This window comes from Ochlerotatus camptorhynchus, unplaced genomic scaffold (assembly GCF_037179485.1).
Source record: "Ochlerotatus camptorhynchus isolate MF236.1 unplaced genomic scaffold, CSIRO-AGI_Acam_v1.1 ptg000070l, whole genome shotgun sequence".
Classification (NCBI taxonomy): domain Eukaryota; kingdom Metazoa; phylum Arthropoda; class Insecta; order Diptera; family Culicidae; genus Ochlerotatus; species Ochlerotatus camptorhynchus.
In genome coordinates this window covers 1,923,594-1,943,719 of record NW_027040560.1, presented here as the reverse complement: position 1 = coordinate 1,943,719, position 20,126 = coordinate 1,923,594, and the positions used below count along the sequence as shown (strand labels likewise).

At 30.2% G+C, this 20,126-nt stretch overlaps 1 protein-coding gene across 1 annotated transcript; it reads right to left on the bottom strand.

Moving 5' to 3' along the window:
- Positions 1-2,363: 2,363 nt before the first annotated feature.
- LOC135697336 (transient receptor potential cation channel protein painless-like) lies at positions 2,364-19,306 on the bottom strand. Its single transcript, XM_065216953.1, has 6 exons — positions 19,199-19,306; positions 5,123-5,308; positions 3,059-4,916; positions 2,867-2,997; positions 2,702-2,811; positions 2,364-2,640 (listed from the first exon to the last, which is right to left on the bottom strand). The coding sequence occupies exons 1-6, from the start codon at positions 19,304-19,306 to the stop codon at positions 2,364-2,366; spliced, it is 2,670 nt and encodes an 889-aa protein (XP_065073025.1).
- Between the last annotated feature and the right edge of the window lie 820 nt (positions 19,307-20,126).

The window sequence follows — 20,126 nt, the reverse complement described above, 5'->3', positions numbered from 1 at the left end:
GTATATTCAATTAGAGGATGTTCCTGAATATACAGTCAAACAGCACGTAATGTTGTGAACAACTTCAATGACAGTTGTCCAGCAGTGCTCCCATTTATTTACAACAATCTAATGATTACAAGATTGTGCCGAAGGTGTGTCGAAGGTATGCCGATGAATGTGCCCAAGCTGTGCCGAATCTAATTTCGGCACAATGTGCTGAGTGACTTACCACTTGTTCCGAACAAGTTTGCTATTATTGCAAGAAGCCGGGGTATTTCAAACGGAATTGCCGCTTGCTTGCGAAGCAACAGAGTGAAGACAAACCAAGTGTCAAGCAGGCTATGAATGATGGAGGTGGTGTGTGTTTATGGTAGGCGGTGACTATACTGGTTCGTGGTTTATTGACTGTGGTGCCAGTTGCCATATGCCGAACGATGCCAATATCGATGAGAGTTGGTCCGAACGTTGTCCTAGCCGATAGCAAGGTTGCGGAAACTGCTGGATGTGATCGATGTGAGTGCTTTATGTTCCATCGTTAACGAGTGGCTTAATTTCCGTGGATCGATTGGCCTCCAAAGGATTCACGTCTGTTTACCGAGCGAAGGGCTGTGATATTCAAGATGGAACTGCTACAGTGCTGGTCGATGGTGAACGATCCGGTTGCTTGTACCGACTGAAGCAAGTGGAGATGTCGAAACAAGTTCAAGTGTACGGATACCCAGCTAACGTGCACATTCCCAATGTCGAACGGGGCAAGTTTAAAAGAAAGAAGCGAAAGTTATGGTTCCTAGAGCTGGATGACAGATAGTCTCAGGAGGAGGAGCAGTGAGCGGATTCCACGAATGGTGTTTTGTGTCAAAATCGGAGCAGCAGTTACTGGAGGAGAACGAAGAAGAAGAACTTGATGGTTTTGGTGAAGAATATTGCGATTAAGACGGAGACGAGAGTGAATCCGAAAACTATTTCGATGTGATGGATCCTGAATCCGAAGAAGATCCCCTGACTGTGAAGGAGGAGGAGCGGGACGAAGGTGTTCGGCGGTCCAGTCGCCCCAATCGCAGCACACTGCCGGGTCAACTGTTCGATTTCGTGGTAGGGATTACCGTACATTCGGTTGATGAGCCTACATCGTATGTGAAGGCCAGTCATTGAGGAAGAGTGATGGTATTTAACAATGAATTGTCCCTCACCTAACATATTTATTATCATCATTACTATAGATACTATAGATTCCATAGATAAGCGGAGGCACAAAAAGTTGTTTTGGCAACCATGAAAAATAAATGATCTTACTGGCATCCGTGAAAAAAATCATGCCATCATAGACCTCTTCGTTGTGCAGTTTTGTTTTGTTTCGTGCGTAAAAGCTCAAAATGAAGTGCAAAGTAAATCTTTGCAGCAGTGAGTCTAGGAATGGTTTGCTTTATCTTTCCTTCTTCCGTTGTCCGCGAAATAAATCGGAATGTGGAGTGTAGAAAGTGTTTTGTGCTCATAATATTACAATACTTCTCCCTCAAACAACACCATGATGACGTCATGCTCGTTTGGCTACACTAACTGACAGTTCGTTTGGCTACATTATACCTACTTTGCCTCCACTTATCTATGGAATCTATAGTATCTATAATCATCAGCTAAGAGAAAGAGGAGACTATACGGGGGGCGCAAACGAACCACTTTTCTGTCAAATGCGAACCTGCTCGAGGGGGACGACTCTATCTACGATGCAGGAAATATTGTGTTTTGATGTGGCTAGCTGCGCGTACGCTGAGTAGATAGAAAGAAGATTTATCACGATTTTGAAGATTTCCTGCAAAAAGATGATGCGCGATGCAAGTAGATGCGAGAAATGTAAGAAGATTTTTCGAAGATTTATTCGCTGTGAGATTTTTTGAGCATCTAGAATTGAGATTTAGATGTGTCGCCCCCCTCGAACCTGCTCGTGATTGGCCGATTTGAAGAGCGTAAGATAGAGATAGAGATAAAAGAGTAAGAAGCCAGTTGTCTCCTCTTCCTCTTAGATCATTACCATCTTTGTCAAACAGAACCAAGACGTGAATAAAAGTGTTTTTTATCCGTAAAAGTGTCCTTGTTTATTTATTTATTCTTCTGAAGTTCCCTAAGCGTATTTTTCACTGTGTGTTGTGTCACACAAAAATGCGTTTTTCCATCAGTGACGGTGAATCAGGGGCAGTGTATGTACCTTTGCATGTACGGAAACAACTAAAGCGAACCCGTATCAATAAATTGACACGAAGGGGAATTATTGACAGTCATATTGATGATGTGAATACATAATTATTGTCAATACCGATGTATTGACGTCAATATAGAATGTATTGACAATACGATTATTGTCAATAAAAGCAAACGTGTAGGGTTCACTTCAAATGTGCCAATATTGCTTGAACGCCTCGTTCGATCTCTGTCAATCTAAGTTCCATGGATTTACTCTTTCTGTTACGCTTACTTAAAATCTCCTTGGCATATTTCAATATTTTACCATCCATTCGGTAGACCGAAGGTAAGCTGCAGCATCGAAAGGGGAGCTTTTTCTTATGGCTACCTTCTACATCATCATTATTGCTCGATACTGAACTATGTATTTCGTTAGACGTATTGGGCGTTATTTTGACGATATGCAGCATATTTCTCGAGCTGAAAAAAAGAAAAATTTAGTCAGCTTTGAAATATGTTTAGGAAGTAGTAAGTCACTCACAGATATCCTATGATGTCCAATGTTTTCAACGCATTCTCGAACAAGTACGTTTGATAGATAACATCCACTTTTTGGGACAGTCCTATTAATTCAGCTTCAGCTTTGATCGCCTAAAAATCAATCACTTTTTAGAAAATGGAAGCATTCCATTAATACGTTACATACCACAATGTCACTAACGGCCAAACCATTGATCAGATTGAATATCACAATGGGAACAAAAAATATAAATAAAACAAATATAAGGTAACGGGAGCTGTTCGAATCAAATGTTATATCTGCAGCTCCAAATTCACCTGTAATGGGATATGAAAGTCATGAATTGAAAAGGGAAGATTCTTTAAATTATTCACTTACCTGTTAACATAACCAATGTTTTCAACAGAGAAGTTCCTATATCAGCGAATTGATTGAACTTGGAACTGTTGTCAATTTTTGCGGAAGAGTTTGTGTTCGTTTTGTTTTGATTGTTTTCTAGGGTACTAACATTGAATGATGTGTAGAAGCACATGGCGAAGGAAATCAGGATTGCACAATACAACACAATACATTTTATGAAATTTTTAGACACCGTCTTCAGCATCACCATGTGTGTGGATATAGATAGGATTGGTAACGTTCCTACCAGTACGGTAAATTCTACAGCAGACAATAGAATAACAACAGCAGATATAACTTCGTTTTTCAAAAAACCTAGAAGGAATGCGGCTGACGTAAGGATTAAGGCCATCTCCGTCCAGTTTGCCATTGACTTAAGGTACATCATTTTATATAGAATCATCTGTAGGATTTCTCTCACCAACATGTATGTAGTACAAATTAATGCTGTCCAAAATAACAACTTTTTGAGATAACCATCAACGGCGTCCGGTCTAGACCAACCTACCACATACCATGTTAATGATATGAATAATAGAGTACATATTAAGAAATTAAAGTAGAAGTAGCGAATCAGCTGTTGCCACTTTATCAGCACAAAACTAGATATAACGGGATGCTTCAGCAGATGTTTTAAATCGGATGATTTTGACATGTACACAATTGGTAACATTTCATCTGCGGAGCGGTTTACGGTGATAGTCGGTTCAGAATTCTGTTCAGACTTCGGCGGAACCAGACCAGAAAAATCAATTTTGATCTCATAATCATCATCTTCCGGTCGTTTCTCGTTGGTTGTTAAGCGTGAATCGAGAAAGGTTTCTAACGTTTCAGGACTGATGTCACAAATCGGCATTTCCTTGAACATGTTCTGTTTGCCAATGTATGCAGAATGTTCCAGCAGTAAATCCACTACCTCGTCAAATTTATATTTGACTGCGAAATGGAGTGCACTGAATCCCTTGCTATCTGCTGTATCGACTTTGATGCGTTTATCAGCCAGCAAGCACTTGACGCATTGTACAAAGGGACAATTGCCCTTATTTTTGGAGATTTTCATTTCTTTAATGGCCAATGACAGAAGTGGTTGTTTGTTGATCTGTTCGATATCATTTTCCGTGTTTCCGAGCTTTGACAGCAAATACTCTAGTATATCGCAGTTTCCGTAGCTACAACATGTGCCTAGAAGTGCTGACAGTTCCAAAGCTGAATCAGGGACGGAACCGTCTTCCACGAGTTTTTTCACCGAAGCTAACGTTCCAGACTTAACAGCAGTTTTCACTAGCTCTCTCATTTCTTGTTCCCATGCGCGTTTATCATTTTTATGTTTATCCTTATATAGCTTGACATCCACATCGAACTTTGCATCCCTGTCTGGCTTCAACGGCGATTTAAGTACGTCCCTATTTATCTCCATGGTGTAGGAGGGAATTTCAGTATCCGGGAAGTACTCATCTATTTTCTTACGAAGCTCTTCATTTCTGGACTTGTCTACATCTACTCTCGCATTTTTGAGGCAATATTCCAGTATTTCCTTTCGCCAAAACTCGGAATTCGTTTTCCAGTTTTTCGAGCTGATTACGAAGACACCAAGCGGTGTGCGGTTTTCTGCGTTAGGAATGTTGAAATCTGCTCCTTTTTCCAACAAAACTTTGATGCATTCAAAGTCGTTTTTCCAGTTCGAATCATCTATCTTCTCGAACAACATATGTAGAGGGGTTCGATTTTGATAGGTCTCGTCAATGTCAATCATCAAATTATTTAATAACGCTCGAATATTGTTGGGATCTCGCGATGATGTTGCGAAGTGAATTGGAAACATGCCATTATCGTTTTGCTAAAAGAGAAACAATGTTAATGCTTGTGGGTTCTGCAAGTTTTATAATTCTTCAATACACGACGTGTAAATATTAACATCAACTCAGGTAATCATAACATTTTGATCTTTGAAAACAACGCGAATGCAAAAAATTGATTACTGAAATGATTACTAAGTGCAGCGAAAAATTGTCAGCATTTGTGAATTGCTAAAAACAGTCTTACCATTTGCCCATCGGCGTCGTTTTTCAGGCATTCCGAAATAAATTGAGCACTACCGCTTCGCTTACAAACTTCTTCGAAAACTGTAAATCCAGTGTGATCGTTCCGACCATTCGGGTTAGCTCCCTTATTCAGAGCGCACTGAAATTTTTTGAAGTTTCCCTCGTCCAAACTAGTTGCAAGCGCTTGCTAAAAAGATAGGAATAACGATAATACTTTCGAGAGTCCAGTGTTGATAAAAATCATTTCTTCGACACTCAAACTAGCTGAAAATCGAGGCATCCTGGAAAGGTAAACCAATTACCTGCAAGAATTTGAAATTTGACAGCAGCGTTTTAATCTGAACATTTTTTAGTTTCAACCCCGCCAACCTGCACGCATGGAATGGAGTAAAGTAAAGTGGAACGTTCCGAAATATTCAGTCCGCATCTTGCTGTGCGGATCTATTTGCTTTTTGCTGAAGGAAGTTTGTTTTTAACTTTATTAAGGAGATGTTTAGCCTCTTATATTATTTATTTTATTTATTTTATTTATGTTATTTATTTTATTTATTTTATTTATTTTATTTATTTTATTTATTTTATTTATTTTATTTATTTTATTTATTTTATTTATTTTATTTATTTTATTTATTTTATTTATTTTATTTATTTTATTTATTTTATTTAGTTTATTTATTTTATTTATTTTATTTATTTTATTTATTTTATTTATTTTATTTATTTTATTTATTTTATTTATTTTATTTATTTTATTTATTTTATTTATTTTATTTATTTTATTTATTTTATTTATTTTATTTATTTTATTTATTTTATTTATTTTATTTATTTTATTTATTTTATTTATTTTATTTATTTTATTTATTTTATTTATTTTATTTATTTTATTTATTTTATTTATTTTATTTATTTTATTTATTTTATTTATTTTATTTATTTTGTTTATTTTATTTATTTTATTTATTATATTTATTATATTTATTTTATTTATTTTATTTATTTTATTTATTTTATTTATTTTATTTATTTTATTTATTTTATTTATTTTATTTATTTTATTTATTTTATTTATTTTATTTATTTTATTTATTTTATTTATTTTATTTATTTTGTTTATTTTGTTTATTTTATTTATTTTATTTATTATATTTATTATATTTATTTTATTTATTTTATTTATTTTATTTATTTTATTTATTTTATTTATTTTATTTATTTTATTTATTTTATTTATTTTATTTATTTTATTTATTTTATTTATTTTATTTATTTTATTTATTTTATTTATTTTATTTATTTTATTTATTTTATTTATTTTATTTATTTTATTTATTTTATTTATTTTATTTATTTTATTTATTTTATTTATATTATTTTTTTTTTATTTTTTTTATTTTATTTTTTTTATTTATTTTATTTATTTTATTTATTTTATTTATTTTATTTATTTTATTTATTTTATTTATTTTATTTATTTTATTTATTTTATTTATTTTATTTATTTTATTTATTTTATTTATTTTATTTATTTTATTTATTTTATTTATTTTATTTATTTTATTTATTTTATTTATTTTATTTATTTTATTTATTTTATTTATTTTATTTATTTTATTTATTTTATTTATTTTATTTATTTTATTTATTTTATTTATTTTATTTATTTTATTTATTTTATTTATTTTATTTATTTTATTTATTTTATTTATTTTATTTATTTTATTTATTTTATTTATTTTATTTATTTTATTTATTTTATTTATTTTATTTATTTTATTTATTTTATTTATTTTATTTATTTTATTTATTTTATTTATTTTATTTATTTTATTTATTTTATTTATTTTATTTATTTTATTTATTTTATTTATTTTATTTATTTTATTTATTTTATTTATTTTATTTATTTTGTTTATTTTATTTATTTTATTTATTATATTTATTATATTTATTTTATTTATTTTATTTATTTTATTTATTTTATTTATTTTATTTATTTTATTTATTTTATTTATTTTATTTATTTTATTTATTTTATTTATTTTATTTATTTTATTTATTTTATTTATTTTATTTATTTTATTTATTTTATTTATTTTATTTATTTTATTTATTTTATTTATTATTATTTATTTTATTTATTATATTTATTATATTTATTTTATTTATTTTATTTATTTTATTTATTTTATTTATTTTATTTATTTTATTTATTTTATTTATTTTATTTATTTTATTTATTTTATTTATTTTATTTATTTTATTTATTTTATTTATTTTATTTATTTTATTTATTTTATTTATTTTATTTATTTTATTTATTTTATTTATTTTATTTATTTTATTTATTTTATTTATTTTATTTATTTTATTTATTTTATTTATTTTATTTATTTTATTTATTTTATTTATTTTATTTATTTTATTTATTTTATTTATTTTATTTATTTTATTTATTTTATTTATTTTATTTATTTTATTTATTTTATTTATTTTATTTATTTTATTTATTTTATTTATTTTATTTATTTTATTTATTTTATTTATTTTATTTATTTTATTTATTTTATTTATTTTATTTATTTTATTTATTTTATTTATTATTATTTATTTTATTTATTTTATTTATTTTATTTATTTTATTTATTTTATTTATTTTATTTATTTTATTTATTATTATTTATTTTATTTATTATATTTATTATATTTATTTTATTTATTTTATTTATTTTATTTATTTTATTTATTTTATTTATTTTATTTATTTTATTTATTTTATTTATTTTATTTATTTTATTTATTTTATTTATTTTATTTATTTTATTTATTTTATTTATTTTATTTATTTTATTTATTTTATTTATTTTATTTATTTTATTTATTTTATTTATTTTATTTATTTTATTTATTTTATTTATTTTATTTATTTTATTTATTTTATTTATTTTATTTATTTTATTTATTTTATTTATTTTATTTATTTTATTTATTTTATTTATTTTATTTATTTTATTTATTTTATTTATTTTATTTATTTTATTTATTTTATTTATTTTATTTATTTTATTTATTTTATTTATTTTATTTATTTTATTTATTTTATTTATTTTATTTATTTTATTTATTTTATTTATTTTATTTATTTTATTTATTTTATTTATTTTATTTATTTTATTTATTATTATTTATTTTATTTATTTTATTTATTTTATTTATTTTATTTATTTTATTTATTTTATTTATTTTATTTATTTTATTTATTTTATTTATTTTATTTATTTTATTTATTTTATTTATTTTATTTATTTTATTTATTTTATTTATTTTATTTATTTTATTTATTTTATTTATTTTATTTATTTTATTTATTTTATTTATTTTATTTATTTTATTTATTTTATTTATTTTATTTATTTTATTTATTTTATTTATTTTATTTATTTTATTTATTTTATTTATTTTATTTATTTTATTTATTTTATTTATTTTATTTATTTTATTTATTTTATTTATTTTATTTATTTTATTTATTTTATTTATTTTATTTATTTTATTTATTTTATTTATTTTATTTATTTTATTTATTTTATTTATTTTATTTATTTTATTTATTTTATTTATTTTATTTATTTTATTTATTTTATTTATTTTATTTATTTTATTTATTTTATTTATTTTATTTATTTTATTTATTTTATTTATTTTATTTATTTTATTTATTTTATTTATTTTATTTATTTTATTTATTTTATTTATTTTATTTATTTTATTTATTTTATTTATTTTATTTATTTTATTTATTTTATTTATTTTATTTATTTTATTTATTTTATTTATTTTATTTATTTTATTTATTTTATTTATTTTATTTATTTTATTTATTTTATTTATTTTATTTATTTTATTTATTTGATTTATTATATTTATTTTATTTATTTTATTTATTTTATTTATTTTATTTATTTTATTTATTTTATTTATTTTATTTATTTTATTTATTTTATTTATTTTATTTATTTTATTTATTTTATTTATTTTATTTATTTTATTTATTTTATTTATTTTATTTATTTTATTTATTTTATTTATTTTATTTATTTTATTTATTTTATTTATTTTATTTATTTTATTTATTTTATTTATTTTATTTATTTTATTTATTTTATTTATTTTTTTTTTATTTTTTTTTTTTATTTTTTTTAGTTATTTTATTTGTTTTATTTATTTTATTTATTTTATTTATTTTATTTATTCTATTTATTTTATTTATTTTATTTATTTTATTTATTTTATTTATTTTATTTATTTTATTTATTTTATTTATTTTATTTATTTTATTTATTTTATTTATTTTATTTATTTTATTTATTTTATTTATTTTATTTATTTTATTTATTTTATTTATTTTATTTATTTTATTTATTTTATTTATTTTATTTATTTTATTTATTTTATTTATTTTATTTATTTTATTTATTTTATTTATTTTATTTATTTTATTTATTTTATTTATTTTATTTATTTTATTTATTTTATTTATTTTATTTATTTTATTTATTTTATTTTTTTATTATTTTTATTTATATTATTTTTTTATTTTTTTTTTATTTATCTCCAATTAGGTCTAATCCCATACGGTACGTGTATTTGTTAATACCGGTTCCTATAGTACGGTCCCTATTAACCGAACTATAGGAATCTTTCTGTAGTCGACACCCTGTTACAGTCGAAATTCAGCTATGTTTTTGTGAAGAGCTTTGAGTGGGTTGGTTTATTTCCTTTAAATTCCGTTATAATTGCTTATCTTTTGACAGATACGCGTATTTCGTCTACTACTTGCAGACTTCATCAGTGCCAAGTACTCAGCTGAGTACTCAGTTGAGTACTTGGCACTGATGAAGTCTGCAAGTAGTAGACGAAATACGCGTATCTGGCAAAAAATAAGCAATTATAACGGAATTTAAAGGAAACCCCACTCAAAGCTCTTCATAAAGGGATTCCGTTAAGAGGTCCGACAAATTTAAAGGATTCAGTTGCTTTTTAATTGGGTCATCTTCCAACCAGCGGCGGCCCAACTAATGATCACCCAACAAGCGAATTTCCGCTGTAGTATATTATTGAATGGAGCAGCAAAATAATCTCGTAGTCCTACGTCAACAATGCGGTCATGCTTTGGACACAACCCTTAACTTTGTCCAACTAGCCTAATGCGAATACGAATAACTGTGAGCCACTCTAAGGCACACCCTTGCTCTAGATTTACTATTATTATTCATACCTGTGGACCAACACAACACGATAGATACATGTTATTCGTCCTCATCAACTATGCAGCCCAAACACACTGCAACTTGGTTGTAAACTTGATTCTTCAACTGGCAGTGGGATCTCCTTGTTATCTATTCGTCAACCGAGCAAAAACTTCGCCACACACAGTCCAATCTGCTATTCGACTTGTACACTGAAAAAAAGGTTTTCACATAGTTTCTATTAGTAACGGATATAATATTTTTTTTCCAATAATAAAACTAATGGTTTTTATCTGTAGATCACACAACATAATAAATTCTATGTGGCTTACTGTATAGATGGAAAATTATTGCTTCATGCTGAATATATGATAATGAGGATTTAGACTCTGGGATCGACAATATTGAAAATAATCATTTTGCCCAATATGAAATTGATTATTTTGCTTTTGATGGTCGCTTCTGATTTTGTCAGTTTTGGATTGGATAATCCAGCACTGGTGAATATCAATAAATGCCTCTTCAGTCCGCATCGTGCTCTCTAACCATGCGGATCTGTTTGCTTTTTGCTGAAGGAAGTGTTACTACTACCTAAAGCTACGACAAATTTGAACAGCACATTTCAGTGCTCAATATACCTGCAAATTTTCTACCTTGTTTGACTCTTATTCCTCTAACCGAGGTAATCCTTCTTGGATATCGATTTGGAAAATTCCTTTTCGATCCTTCAGATTCTTATAGTAATCTGCTTGGAAGTCGATTTGGATAAAAAAAATACTGCCGCCATGGTGCCTAAGGGCAAACTCTTGATCCCCCTACTGATGAAATTGATTTGAGCAATCAATTTGATTTGCTCACGGATGATGAGAATGATCCATCATCCAGGAAAAATTCTAGTAAACTTTCCCGGCCAAACCACTTCCGGTTTCCATGCTCTTCGCATGGAACTTTTGAACTTCGTGAAACTTAAGTTTTCAATGCAAATTGGACGTCGGGGTTTATGCCGTGTTTTGGCTGAAACCTTGGACGGATTCAAATGTCTTCTCAAGTATCTTACTGAGAAGCAACATATTTTTTTTTTTACTTACGACACCAACGTGTGTTCAAGGTTGTCATGAAAGGACTGCCCAGTGGTGAATCCCTGGATTAGATCAAAAATGAACTGGCAAAATTACTTGGAGTTGTGCCACTCAAAATGAAAATGAAATCTCGTCTCTGCGATTCACGCAACGGGATTTGTGCTGATTTATATTTAGTTCACTTTAAGTTTAGTGAACTAAATTACCTTAAGGTCTTAGAAAAAGTTAGCCTTATGCCCCATGTCCGAGTGAAGTGGGAACACTTTAGGAAGACTGGAGGAAATTTCCAAACCCTAAAAAAATGCCAGGGATGGGGTCACGGAACAAAAAATTGCTACATGCCAGCTAAATGCATGAATTGTGGTGATGCCTCTCACGCAAAGGACGACTGTCCTGTGAAAGAAGATCCTAAGAAATTTAAACGTTCAAATTGTGGTGAAAACCACAAATCCAATTTTTGGAATTCTAAGACTCGCAAAGCGATTCTACAATCTCGTTCTACGCGCCAGGTAGGAAACGCGTCAGCGAGGAACAAATTCTACATTCGTACCCGTAGGTACAAATATAAGCCCTGGTTTTCATCTATACCTGCTCCCCTCGTTGCTAACAATGTTCAGTGAGTAAGTGGAGCTACCTATGCTGATATTGCAGTGGGTAGAAATCAGAATACTAACGGACGTAATTCTAACGGAAATTTTGAAAATTTTGACTTAGGAAGCATTACTGCTCCTAAAATTAAATTTTTAAAGAAATTATGCATTGAAATGATTACTGATATGCTTAAATCTAACTCTATATTTGATGCTATTCAAACTGGAGTAAAATTTGCGAACAATATCGTCATGACTTTGAAATTCAGTAATGAATTTTAAATCATTAAATATTTTAAATTGGAATGCTCGATTTCTTAAAGATAATGAAGTCGAGCTATTAAACTTTTTAAAAGTTCATGACGTCCATATTTCCGTTATAACTGAAGCGTTCCTTAAACCTGACCATAATGTTAAGAGGGACGCAAATTATTTCATTTATAGAAATGATCGTCTTGATGGACCCTGTGGTGGCGTTGCCATCATTGTTCATAGACGAATCAAACATACAATTCTTTCTTCATTTGAAACCAAAGTTTTTGAAACTTTGGGAGTTTCTGTTGAAACAAAATTTGGACAACTTACGTTTATAGCTGCCTATTTGCCATTCCAATGCGTAGGCCAGCAAAAGAATTTTCTCAAGGGTGACCTCCAGAAACTTACCCGTCATAGGTCTAAATTCTTCATTATTGGTGATTTTAATGCAAAACACCGCTCATGGAATAATGCTCAAAGCAATTCCAATGGTAATATTCTGTTTGATGATTGTTCTGCAGGTTATTACACTATTCAATATCCAAACAGCCCAACATGCTTTTCTTCTGCAAGAAATCCCTCCACTATTGATTTGCTCTTAACTGATTCATGTCAACTTTGTAGCCAATTGGTTACCCATGCTGACTTTGGTTTTAATCACCTTCCAGTAACTTTTGAAATATCCCAAGAAATGATTTCTAATCCCAACAGCTCTACTTTCAATTACCATATTGGGAGCAATATCGAACATTTATGGAATATAACTTCGATCCAAACATTCCTTTGCAAACCAAAGATCAAATTAATTATGCTCTTGAATCCATGACTACTTCTCTAGTTGAAGCAAGAGCTGCCTCAGTACCAAAATGCGAGGTTAAAATCGATTCAATTATAATAGACGAAGATCTTCAGCTCTTGATCCGCCTTAAAAATGTCCGTAGGAGGCAACATCAGAGAACACGCGATCCAGCCATGAAAGTTGTCTGGCGGGATTTGCAAAAACAAATTAAAAAGCGATTCTCTGCCCTGAGGAACAAAACTTTTGAAAATAGTGCTTCTAAATTAGACCCGAGTTCCAAACTCTTTTGGAAACTAACAAAAAATTTGAAAAAAAAAACCTCAAAAGCCTATTCCAGCGCTTAAAGAAGGTGGTAAAATTTTGATCACAAATTTGGAAAAAGCTCAGAAACTTGCTAAACAATTCGAGAGTTTCCATAATTTCAGTTTGGGTCTTACTAGTCCTATTGAGAATCAGGTTGCTCGGGATTATCTGAATATTTTCTCTCGGGAAAATATTTTTGATGATTTTTGGGATGGACGAAGTAAGATCTATAACTAAAAAGTTTCATATTATGAAAGCTCCAGGTGATGATGGAGTTTTCTATATCCTCATCAAAAAACTCCCAGAGAGTACCTTGTCTTTCTTGGTTATTTAACAGATGTTTCCATTTAGCACATTCCATCCTGATAAATGGAAAAATGCTAAAGTTGTTCCAATTTTGAAGACGGATAAAAATCCAGCTGAAGCATCTAGCTAACGTCCAATAAGTTTGCTTTCTTCAATAAGTAAACTTTTTGATAATTTTAAATAAAATGATGCTTCACATCAATACGAACTCATTTTTTGCAGATAAGCAGTTTGGATTTCGCCATGGGCATTCAACTACTCATCAACTCTTAAGAGTTACCAATTTAATTCGTTCAAACAAATCTGAAGGCTGCTCAACTGGTGTTGCTCTTCTAGACATAGAAAAAAGCATTCGACAGTGTTTGGCATGAAGGTTTGATTGCTAAATTGAAAAAGTTAAATTTTCCACTCTAGTTCAAAATGAGTTAACTGACAGAACTCTGCAGGTAAATTATCAAAATTCCAAATCTGATCGACTACCTGTTAGAGCAGGAGTTCCTCAGGGTGGCATTCTTGGGTCTATATTGTATAACATTTTCACTTCGGACCTCCCAGATTTGCCACAGGGTTGCCACAAATCTTTGTTCGCTGATGACACAGGCATTTCCGCTAAAGGAAGAAGTCTTCGTGTTATTTGCAGCAGACTGCAGAAAAGTTTAGATATTTTCTCTTCTTATTTACAAAAATGGAAGATTTCTCCACAACGCTTCCAAAACTCAACTTATAATATTTCCACATAAGCCTAGAGCTTCCTTTTTGAAACGTAGTAGTAGTCACATAGTCACTATGAACGGAGTTCCAATTTCCTGGTCAAACCAAGTGAAATATCTTGGATTAGTACTTGACCAAAAATTAACTTTTAAGGATCACATTGAGGGCATTCAAGCCAAATATAACAAATATATCAAATGTTTGTATCCTCTTATAAACAGGAAATCCAAACTTTGCCTGACGAATAAACTTCTAATATTTAAACAAGTTTTTAGACCGGCCATGCTTTACGCTGTGCCAATATGGTCTGAAGATGATTTTAAAGTTGCCTCCCTGGCAACCCAAGGTACATAGAATATCGAATGTTCAGACTTTAGAACAAACGCACTCAAAGCTCTTCACAAGCTAATCAAATTAATCAAAACGCTTCGGTTTTCCTTCAACTGATTTGCTGCAAGTTTTGTCTTGCAACCACTTCACACACGATACGATCGAGCATCAACCCAACCGGTAGTCAAACAGATTATGTAGGGGGTCCATTTGCTCCAAAATGTTCACACTTGACGGTTTGTGATACGCTTTTGCACTCTAGGAAGCTTAAGTATTTTAGTAGGTTAGAATGAGTAATTGAAAATGTATTACCTTAAACCTAGCAAACTAATTATTCACTGAAGCCTGAAGTCACTGTAAACTATTCACGATAAAGCAACTATCTGGCTCCCTATCCGGACGACTGCAAGTAAGCGAATAATTCGCAAGAGCAATTTAACAGTTTGATATAAAGCATAAGACTCAACTTGGATAAACGAAAGCGTGTGGAAAAGGCTAAGTTAGCGCTTCACGAAAACTATGAATTGACACTCTCACAATATGATCCGTTAGATTGAACGGTACACGCATTCCGATAATATTATTCTTATCTTATCAAGGAGTAAAGCCTAATGTAATTCTGGAGCCGAGCAGCTGAAAAGAAAACGGAAAAGTACTGCTGATTGCATCTAAAGCTGGACTCCCCTAAAAAAGAAAAAATGGTGATGAAAGTGCATGTTTCCGTTAAACCGTGTTGATGTCTTCGGAGCACTTATTGCTTGAATCATAAGGAGTAAGTGCACCGAAGACATCAAGGCGATCAGACGGAAACTCGCACTTTTATCACACTTTTCAATAAGTGAAAACGCCCTTATGTGTCCAGTTTGGTGTGAAATGCGCAATATGTTTTGGGGGATTATTCCCAACGGAAAATGTTAGAGCAACCGTACAGCCAACCAGGGATGTATGATTCGCTTACAATTAAGTGGGATTCATCATCAAAGGATGTTAGTGAAGACCGCATGAACCGAGGATGCGATATACCTAGCTGCGATGGAATGCAAGAAAATTGGAGACCGAAAAATGTAGAGTGTATAAGTGCGGTAAATCAGTTATGTCGAAAAAAATAGGAAGCAGATTGCCGACTGCACTCGAACCATGAACGTTGCAATTTTCAGACCTGTGCTTTCTCTACTGCTCTCTCCATGCTCCTGAATATGGATAGCCTAAAAGCAAACATGAAGCTTTGACTATATGTTCAGTATTACTTCTGCGTGGGGGGAGGGACACCCCTCACCATCCCTCTACAAAGGGGGAGTTTGGTAAAGAGAGATGAAAAAAACCGATTTGTACCTTCCTTAAAAGTTGTCCTAGCTCGCTATCTACTATCTATATGCAATTTTCACACTGCCGTACTCTAACGGAACTATCAACTCTAGACTTCCATTTCCTCCATCTATCGTATAAAAATTACCACTTTAGTCTGTTATTTGAAATTACCATCTTCAACTATGTAAAACATGGAGCGCTCATTTTCTTGCATACTCGACTTCATATGCTTTTTCTGCTGGAGAGATTCGAGGCAAGTGTGTGCGTCGTTCTACAATGTTCTACAATGTGCGTCGTTCTACAAGCTTACTGGTATAGTCGAAAGCGTAGATAGAACACGAAATAAAAAAGACAAAAAACCATTACATCGCCTGCATGGTCAATTTCTAACATTCGTTGCGATGTTCATGAACAGAGGATGATAGGAAACGGAACTAACATTCATTGTAATAGATTTTTGGTTTGCGTGTACCAATGAGTAAATAAGGCACATTTACCATTATGTGGGATCCGCACCTTGGGAAGTAGTGAGTTCATAAATTTAGCAACCCGGTAGCAACGCATCAGACCGTTGCTATTTTGAATAAATGTCAAAAGTTTGTTTTGCCGGTGTGGAAAACGGTAACCTAAATTATGACTCTGATAGCAACGACCGGTGTGGAGAGGAGTGATTAAGCCAAAATGGAAACGCTGTGCGTAAGTAAAATAGTGCCGCAAATGACAAATTGACATGTATACACGCAGAGAAATGGCTTTTAAATTCAAAAATAAACCGCTTTGAATTCAACAAAAATTATTATAGAATCAGGGCCTAATAGTAATTTTCTTTGAATCAACAATATTTGTTATTAGTTTCAAAGCAAATGTTTGTTGATTTTACAATCAAGCTTCCATATGACTGTGAGTAGATTCAATAACATTTTTATTTGAATCTATCATATGAATTTGTGAAACAAAGCAATTATTTTTATTTCAATGATGCGCTTCTTTTTTGAAACAAAAAAAAATCTTTTTGATTAAAAAAAATGGTTTTTTGTTTTTAAGAAACCTTTTGTTGATTCTAATAACTTGATTTACCGTAATATTTAAATTTTTATTGGCCCTATTATGTAAGTCGAGTCGAGCGTCACTTCTGCTTACTGGTCTATTTTGGTTTTACAGAAGTAATAACAAAATAGACCAGCGACCAGAAGTGTCACTCGACTCGATTTACATAGTAGGGCCCTATTGTTTAACTAAAACTTTCATGATACTTTTTGGTTTTCAAACAATATTTATTATATTTACATAATTACAGCATCTAAATAACAATCTTTCTTCTATTTTATGCAGATTGATTGTACACATTTCAAGAATGTTAATGTTGGTGATAACTGTTCTTTCAGTTGTTTTGTTAACTTCAAATGACTGCAAATGATCGTGAAATTTACGGGACAGAACCCTGAAACAAATCAATATTAGTTGCTCATCGTTATCTAATATTATTTTGTCTAACTCATAAATGCTGATGAGATTACGCTGCCTAATGTAAAAATACACATTCTTCATGAAAATCATCCCTTGCTTTTTAAATCTATCCACATATCGTATAGCATCATCATTAATCGTATCGTAAGTAGTTAAGAGGTGTTTATATTCTTCAAATAGTGGTGACATAGTTATTTTCGAATCCCGTAAATCTATTTCTGGTTCCAAAAAGCTACCATTTAACACGCTGGACGCAAATTTGAATCCGGCCTTAATTGCTAGAGATTTACACAAATTTATCTTGTTGTTAGTAGCTCTACTATACTGTTTTGAATCTCGATGTTTTGCTTCTCCTCGCATAGCCCATTGATGCCTAGGAGCACCTGATTGCATAACAAATGTAGCATAATGTAATAAATTATGATGTTTGGGCTTTAACGTGTCATTAAACAATGTCAAATACTGTGAGTGATGAACATCTACTAACTTTTTCAAAATCTCCAGGTATTCAATTGATATTTCACGCAGCATGAGAATGTGACAGATTTGAAGCAACAAACAAAAATGTTTCCAAACCTCGTCCTCTTCTGGTACTAACATTCCTATGATGAGTGGAAGGAAGTTAACTAACGTTTTAATTTCACTTGCAGTCATTTTGATTTTGCTTTTAGAGATATTTATGTCTTTAATATCGCTTGGAATATTGGACGAATTAAGGTTTCCGAACACAAATGTATTTTTTCTAAAATTCAGTTCGTCAAGTGGGAATGTGTTTTTAACGTTAATAAAATAGTTCAAATAATGCCCTAACCCATAAATGCACACGCCTTCCCAAAGATCATGCATCAAATCAAAGTAAACGTTGAAGGTAACATGAAAGGAAGGAATCTCATTAAAAATGCTCTTCTTTTTCACACCAGTAAGTGATACATCGTCCAAGTTTAAATCTTCATCGTAGCTTTTTACAGTTCTGAATGTTTCGGTGTATTCGGTAGTATCCTTTTCTCTCTGGTTTCGGTTTCTTTTGCACAAACGACAATAATAATTGGCTCGAACGGATTCAACTAGATCTAAGATACCAGAAAGTCCTAAGTTATCACCGGTAATGAATCCTAACATGAAATGGATAACTATTTTCTCTCCTTTGAAGTTAATCTCTAATCCGTTTGTCTCTAATTCAATTAGTATATCTACTAGATTACGAAAAAGAAAATTGTTATCGAATTCCTTTCTATCCGCTGACAATATAAATCCAGCTACATGAATATTTGACAGTTTTGTCAGAATGTGAGCAGGCAAACAGGGAACATAATAGTAAATCCCACAAATAGAAGTTTTAGCCGCATGCGGTGAAACGGTATCGCCAGTTGTAAAATCGTCGAAAAACAAGTTCAAAGGCACTATCAACTTATTGTCAGAGTACATTGTGCGCTGCTTCCACAGGTTACCGTCAACCATGGTTCTGATACATCCATCACTCGAAGGCGTTAAGCTCTTTAATATAGTATCCATAACACCATCTGATTCCATGTACTTCCGTAGTTGAAAATTCAAAGGCATTAGAATAGCTAAAAATGTAAATATATTATGTTAATTTAATTACCAAACATGTAGTCAACTATATTACATTATTATTTTACCTGTAATGGGGTCGTTACTCATTTGCTGCGCATTCCGTACAATACCCGGACGTAATTCGTTACTGAGTACAAATTCTCTCGGTTCTGCATACAACTCATTCGCCTTCAGTTGTTCAACGAATTTGTACTCTGTATCGCTGTTATGCATATTTGCAAATATTTCATCGAACATTATTTTCCCTTCTGCCGTAATACAACCTGAAGACTCCATTAATTTAACTATGTTACTAAGCGGATTTAAAAACATGTTTTGAATGTCTTGTTGTACATCGAAAACAACTTTCCTTGGAAGAGTGTTTGCACTTAAATATTTCAGATTAAAATGGATTGAAGCGTTTTCCATTCGTTTGACCATCAGATTTAGATTGGTTGTATACATCGAGCATTGTGTTTCATCTGGTGGGGGCGTATCCTCCATGTCACTTTCAATTTTTTCGACTGTGTTGTGTTTTGGTGTGGGCGTTTCGGCATATGCAAAAGAACCTTCGATATTATGCTGTTGTGCTGTGCTCTCATTTGTCGTGTTACTGGTTTCCTCAAAGTGTTTGTTCAAGTGCCGATAGAATGAAGATTTAACACTATATTTCCTAGTGCAATCACCGATGTTGCATTCGTATACGTCCAGGTTACCATGATATTTATTTATATGGTCGTGGAAGCGATGAATCGATTGCGATGTCCAGTTGCATCGTCGTGCTACACATCGAATCATTTTTATTACTGTTGTTGTTGTTCTTGTTGTCGAACACTGTTACGCAGTGAAGTACACAATGCTACGACATTCGTTTGTTCACGGGGAATCTCAAAATCGAACAACAGGTTTGCCAATAAGTTCCAAACTGATGATGACTGTCGTGGGAAGGAAATACCATACGACTTATAGAGTTTCAAGCACACGTCAAGCGCTTTTTGAAAGCTCGGTAGCTTGTATGAGATAACGTTGTTCCAAACTGAAAATGATGTAGGAT